General features: G+C 40.8%; 1 protein-coding gene across 1 annotated transcript; it reads left to right on the forward strand.

The window, feature by feature from the left end:
- The first annotated feature begins 5270 nt into the window (after window positions 1-5270).
- SERTM1 (serine-rich and transmembrane domain containing 1) lies at window positions 5271-5594 on the forward strand. The gene has a single exon (XM_010150043.1). It carries the CDS (start codon window positions 5271-5273, stop codon window positions 5592-5594), a length of 324 nt encoding a protein of 107 aa, XP_010148345.1.
- The last annotated feature ends 1593 nt before the right edge of the window (window positions 5595-7187 follow it).

A 7187-nucleotide genomic window follows, 5' to 3' on the forward strand; every position in this document is an offset into this window, starting at 1 on the left:
GAAAAAGCTCTTTTTAGGGCATGCCATCCTGGAGAGTGCTGCAGTCTCATTTAACATGCATTTCAGACTGAATTGGGAGATTTCTACTGTCTCACCTATGCTCAAAATTACATAGTACATACAGTTTGGAACCCAGAGCATATGCTAAGTGATGAGGCCTCTGCTCCTGACCACATTTCCGTTTTCTGAAAAAAAATAGGGTTTAGGACAGGTGTCATCAAATATGCAAACAGGTAATAGCTTTGGCATGGTTACCCAGGCACGGTACTTCGTGGTACCTGGGACTTAGCTCTTACATAGTGACAGCTTGCTTATCCCTCACCTACCCAGCTTGCCCTGCTTTTGATGAATGCCAATTAGCCTTTCTCCCACTTACTATGGGATAAAAGAAAAGATGAAAACCCCAACTAAGCCTGCCTACGGTATTGTCCAGGTAGTCCTACCCTTGGAATAAGGGTGGTTGTCCTCAGCTATGAAGAGTGATTTATACTGAGGACATGAATGGATGAACAATGCATAGCAGGAAGAAAATATTTAAACAGTGTTTCTGGTTGAAAAGTGAAGATATGCAGATGACACGATGTGTCTAGCAGAGCCTTTCTGTGTATGCCAGCCCTCATATTTGGGGATTAAAGTAGCAAACCAAGGTTTTGCTCTTTTGTACATCTAAAGCCAGCAGAGTGTGCAAGTGGAGTCTGTGCCTTCTTGGTACAGTGGGTTGTTTTATTGAAATGCATGAATCTGTCTAAGCAGCTTGCCCACCAGCGCAACAAGGCTGTGTAATAGTGGAGTGGTAGCAGCAGGAAAATTCAGCTGGCGTTGGAAAGGCAGAGTATGACCTGGGATTTTCATCAGTGGGACTGGACTCGATGACTCAGGAAGCCTCCTCAAGCCATGCATCCTTCTGCTGGGATTGCAGAGGTGCCTCTGAGAAAGTAATCTGGATACAGCTACACCACGGAATTAGTGCCCCAGCACACAGGTCCCAGTTCTCCTGTCTCAGGAGTTTTCAGGACTGGTTATTTGGGAAGTCTTCTCCTGTCAGAGTTCCTCTCCCTGTCCAGTCATTCAGCAACAGCACTTTTAATTAAGTCTTTGCCTTAAACCAAAACAACATTCTAACAATAAACACGGGAGAAATAAGGACCACTACAGTATTTGAAAACTTTAGTTCCTTAGTTGTATTCCTTGATGGGTTTATGGCTCTTGGAAAGACAATGGTCTTACTGAAAGTCAGTCACTTTTGATTTTACTATTATACTTTGAAGTAAGTGACAGAACTCCCAATAATTTTTTGGGGGGACCAGGTTTGGGCTTGATGCTTTGATGTTGTTCTATTTAGTTTTCAGGAAAGCATAAAACCAATTACCAAACAAGAAGGTGAAGCTGACATCTGGCTATACTGGGTGTTTTTCCTTTGGGAGGATTAGGGTAAGAGAGAGAAATGGTTATGCCACTTACCGCCTTCTTCCAGTAGAAGCAGGAACCTGAGCTGAAGTGGTAGCATTAAACAAAACTGCTCATGGATCCCCCCTCTTGAAGGGTGGGAGGTGTGATTTGCAGCGTGGCAGAGGTTTGCGCAGCCCTAGGGCTGTTTAATCTCATGGTGGTCCAGAACAGCGTTTGCACCCCTGCCCCGTGTTGTTGGCTCCATCAGGATTGCAATGCTGGAACAGTACCAGGGATCAGGATCAGGCCCATTTTATTTTCCTACGCTTTTTGTACCTCTTCTATGAATACTACTCAGGTGTCAGGACCAAATATGTTCACACTCCATAGAATTTCGCTGTTTTACTCCAACGGGGTACAGATGGTTGGTAAAATCCTTTTAGACTGGGTGGGACCCTACACTTTAGGTCCGTATTTTTAAATGTGTGATTAAAACAACACATTTTTTTTTCTTCCTAAAATATTACCCAAAGAGCCACTTTAGCTGAAGCTATATTTTATGGTGAGATTCATTTACATATCACTTCACTGTGCAGTGTGAGTGAGGCAACTAGGATCTGGGCCATAGTCTTTTGGAATCAGAATTTCCAGTGTCTCTGATCTCACTACAAAATACTCGGTTAAAAATAGCCCAATTGACATTGTAAAACCTATAAAGTCTCTGATCTACCAAAGCACACACATCTCTGCCTAACTGAGATTCTGATTAGTCCTTTTAAGACAATAAATTTTCCACTAACTTCAAAGGAAGTCCAATGCCAAAGTTATTCCTTGTACCAGGGCCAAAACTGTTGATGATAAAAGTAAAATGCCACATATTTCAAATTTGTGAAGAATTTAAATGCTTTTAACTTATGCCATGTTAAAGAATTTATGTGAATTAATTCCTTAAGTTATTATAAAGAAATTCAATTAATAATGGATCTGCTTTTCATTATGACGAGTAATCAAGGATAAACATCTTCTATATCAAAGCTTATCTGTTAAAAAGGATAAATTAGCTATAACGCACTTAACTACTTCCAGAACATGAAATGAACATGTATTGTTCCATTAGTTAACTTTGCATCACTAAATTAAAGACAGTTCAAAAGGAGTATAATCTTATAAGGCTCTTCCTTTGTTCAATCTGTGATGACTTATTTCAAGAGGTACAATAGTTTGTTGAGGGGCTAAATACTATTAGGGTTATAAAATAGTTTTGGTTTAGTATATTTTATGCATTAGTATGGCATATATATATACAATAAGGGTAAGAATATTTTTATCTGGTATTTGCAGATGCAGTTTTAGAATCATAGAATATAATAGAATCTTTTAGGTTGGAGAAGACTTAGGATCATCAAGTCCAACCATTAACACTGCTAATACCACCACAAAACCATGACCTTAAGCACCTCATCCACACATCTCTTAAATACCTCCAGGAATTTTTTTTATACTCCTGCATATCTTGTAGGGTATTGGGATGTTTGATAAAGACTACCCAAAGCTCTACAATAAAACAATAAGTGCAGTAAATAAACAAACAGCAAAACAACAACTGGAATGTATCCTCTTGTCCATGAAAACAGAGATGTGTCTATGCTAGAAATTAACCCAGGCCAGGGCATAGGCCTGTCATAACCTCTCCTGTCGAATTAGGGAGCACACCTCCTGGTGTGGTTTTGGCCAACTAGCAATGCCTGAACATATTTGCAGTTAGGATTGCCCATCGTTCATTCCCAAAGGCAGCTCTGATTTGGCCATCCTGTCCATGGGACCTGCCACACAAGTTGTCCCCGAGACCAGAGAATAGCTTTATGTAGTGCAATAGATGTTGTTCTGAGGTATAGAAAATAAAGTAGTGTTTAAAAATGTAGAATTAGATTCTACCTACTGCTTAATGTAGTCCATGTTTACTCAGGCACTTACAGCTTTTTACAGCATATAGCATAACCTGCTAAATTTAATTGACAGTGCAAAAATGCAGAGGGTAGCTATGCAAATAACTTCAGTGACTGCAAAGCAAACAGCATTTTCAGTGGGCGTCTCCAAGGCTTCTGTGCTCTCAGAAAAGAAAGCACCAGCAGAAAAGTACCTTACCCTTCTTAAGCATCTTTAGTTCAGGTTGGGGCTTTTGTGGTCACACCTTGTGTCAAAAAATGTCAGCCCCTTGAAGAAAGAAGGACACTACTAAATTAATAGTGGTAGCGTTGTTTAAGAGAAAAATTACAAGGCAGAACATTGCTGGGAACAGTGCTGGGGCACTTCCATGGAAACTCAAAGAGACACCTGGGCGGTTGTGTCACACACAGAAGGACAGACCCTGCCTGGACTGTCGCATCACTCCTTTACGGGCCTGAATCTGTCTCTCTGGCTGATGCTGGCAATGTTTGCTCTCTCTGTCACCAGTGGGACTTTCCTCAAAGCCTCTAAGCGTGAATTAGAGATAATTGTATTGAACTGGGGTCACAGAACGATGCTGAAAGCAAGGTGAAGATGAGAGGGACCATGCTAGGAATGTAGTTCTGTAGGGATATTGTCTTCCTAGAGGGAGGAAAGCTCGCCACCTTTCCCTGTAGTGCCTGAGTATCTGCAGCGAGAGGTTGACTATAGATGGATGGATAGAAACATTGCTCGTGGATGATTATATGCAGAAAATGAGTTTCATTTCCCACCCGTTTGCACCTTGTAGTATCTGTTTTGTATCGAAACAAAGGCAGTGGGTTATGCCATGTATTCAGCTACAGCATATCAGCTTTCTACAAGCAATTCCCATTCACCAAGCCTTCTCTTACACTTCCAGACTGTGCCTGGGGACTGACTATGTCAGTTTGAAGAAAAGCATATTAGCATACCCAGATTTTCTTATCCTGTGCAACTCTGACCTTTGCCAGCACCTGAGCTTCCAGATTCCAACACGAAGAGGCTGGAGGCAAAGCTGTTTCAAAGGTGGGATCTCTTCCTGTTAGCATTCACTGCCCTTAGATAGTCCCCTCACATTTGCTGAGCTGCCAGGGCTGCCTGTTTCCTCGGGATTTTGCTTGTAGGTGTCAGAAGCTGCAACACTTCACTGAAACTTCCCTGCCATTGAGGTCCTTGTGGCAGCATTAGACCAAGATGCATTTTGATCTTGGAAATCATTTAATCCATTTCATAAATATATAGTAAGAAAGCAGTTCTGTCAGATTTTCTCATTTTGAGTACCTCTGGCAAGGCAGCATGGAGTAAGCGGCTAATGGCAGTGGATTTGTCAACCATCGTGGTGTGGAGCAGCCTTCTTCCGGGCTGGGGAGCTAATTTGTGAGAGGGATGTTACATTCCTTGACTAGCTTTTATCCACAGGACAATTTTGGATTTGAATGTCTGTTCCATATAAAGTACGTTTTTGATTGTGCTGTTCCTCAGTTAACTCATGGTGGGGAAGGGTCAATTTTAATTAGTTGTTGTGTAGGATTTGTCCTAATCCCTGCATTTTGGAAAACAGAGATAGAGAGATTGTTAGCTAATGCTTTAAGAATAACAGCTTAGTGCTAACGAATAATAACTTGTAACTCTGAAGAACTAGATTGTCTCAGGCACACATTAAATCACATTATCTGCTAGTAAATTAAATTAATCTTGCCTTTTTTTTTTTTTTTTCTTTTCTTGCAGTTCTCAAGGATACAATCTTACACTATCCTGGGCTGGAGCAGTGAAGGATACGTTTGATCACTGGCTGATTTGTCATCTCTTCATTGTGATGGAAAAATGGTCGCCTAAAATAAACACTTTGTTATGCTGCTAAAACTGCCTTTGAATCCAAGATCCATTGTGATTTTTAAAACAGAAACCCAAAAATGTCAGAACTCGACCCTTCATCTGGATTTGTAGGAAATGTGGAAAACGGGACTTTTCTGGAGCTGTATCCCACATCCCTTTCAACTTCAGTGGATTCATCACCTGGCCGTTTATCCAACGTCTATGTCTATGTTTCTATATTCCTTAGTCTCCTAGCTTTTCTCCTTTTGCTATTGATCATTGCACTTCAAAGGCTGAAAAACATAATTTCTTCCAGTTCCTCCTACCCAGAATATAATAGTGATGCTGGAAGTTCTTTCACTAATTTAGAGGTTTGTAGTATTTCTTCCCAGCACTCTGCTCTCTCAAATCTTTCTTCATGAAAGTAAATGACAGGAAACACACGGGGAATGGAAGTGCTTTATCTAGTTTCTTAGGGAGGTAGTGCATGCAACATTTGCCTTAGAAGACTATTATAAAGAGGTGGCTTTTAAAGTTTCCTTTTTTTTCCCCCCCCCCCTTTCCTTTTCTAGTCTTCACTTCCCCTTTTAGTAATGTTCCTTTTCATTTTGGACAGTGGATAATGACACTTGATCATCAATTCATGCCTGTAATAGTGATACTGTCTTTTTCTCACACATACACGGTGTTCATTAAGAGTATTCCTGCCAAACTGTAACATGGTTCTAACTGGATGTGTCATTTTTCTGCTCTAGTTGTGACTCCCCTTCCCTGGTTTTGTAAAAGTAATATGCTGACTACTTTTATTTTTCCTTTTTTTTTTTTTATTAGATAAGGACTTATAGATTAAATTCCTATTGCAAAAGTATCAAAAAACAGCTTAAATTATAAATATAGTCCTTGGGGCAATTTAAAGTTGTTAGTATTTTTTCTTTTTTAATTTTCACGTCTTTTTCAATATTTATTGATGTTTATAAACACAACTAAACCATTTCTTGAAGAATGTTGTTTTTGTTTATTTGTACTCCCAACTCATTCTGTACAAAGTCTCTGTATTTCAGTTTTGGATCTCTTTGGTTAACTTAGTAAAGTGACTACAGTAATGAAGCTCACTGCTGAATGTGTGAAGGTATTTTTGGACACCGTTGAATCTAATTTGTCTACGACTTGTTCCTCCAGGGGCAACTTTTTCTGCTGAATTATAGAGCTCACAAAACTCCTTTGCATCCTTCACTGATTCTGTAGCTTATTCTTGATTGATACCAGTACAAACCACTGGTTTCCTGTAAAAGCTCTGCATACAGCAACCATAGCATACACTGAACAGCTCATGTAACTATCCCTTAGGCACAAGGTGTTTGTACTCATGAAAGCAGGGACAGCAGGGATAGAAAGTGATTGTAGTGGTGAGGACTTTCTGGGCCAGATTTTGTCTTGTAATTTCACAAATGCACACTGGGGTGGAAGGGGGACATGAGGATCTGTGTGATGGCCAGGCAGACCTGTGCTCTGACACCTGGGAGGTGCGAAGTGTAACTGCAGAGGGTAGGAAGAGATGGGAAGGAAAAAAGCAGTGGTTCTGCCCCTTTTCTCCATGAGTATAAGGAGAAGCCAGAGATAGGGGGGTGAGAAATGGACGATCTTTGACAATCACATTCCTCTTTGTGGTGCCATAATCTAGGTTATGTTTTCCCCCTGCCTGAAATGTAACCCGGCACTCAATTTCTGCAGTAAAATAATCAGCAGCATTGTGAACAGGTTCTTGTGGTCAGCTGGGAACTAAATCAAGCCAAACAACTGAAGAACTGATCCAAAATGCCATGTGCAACCTGTTAGGATTACAGTCCCACACTGCGGTGCGATGCCTTGGTGTCCTTACTGCACTATGTGAGTACAACCTGGTCCTGCCACTCAAGTCCAGGCAAATTTTGCTCTCATGGCAGGATCCAAGTCACTGGAGAGACCCAAGGAAGGGTATGGAAATGTCACTGCTGTTTCTGTTGGTGGTATAACAG

This window comes from Eurypyga helias, unplaced genomic scaffold (genome assembly GCF_000690775.1).
Source record: "Eurypyga helias isolate BGI_N326 unplaced genomic scaffold, ASM69077v1 scaffold1644, whole genome shotgun sequence".
Lineage (NCBI taxonomy): Eukaryota > Metazoa > Chordata > Aves > Eurypygiformes > Eurypygidae > Eurypyga > Eurypyga helias.

Coding starts and splice junctions, on each gene's coding strand:
- SERTM1 (XM_010150043.1), top strand. CDS start 5,271: ATGTCAGAACTCGACCCTTCATCTGGATTTGTAGGAAATGTGGAAAAC.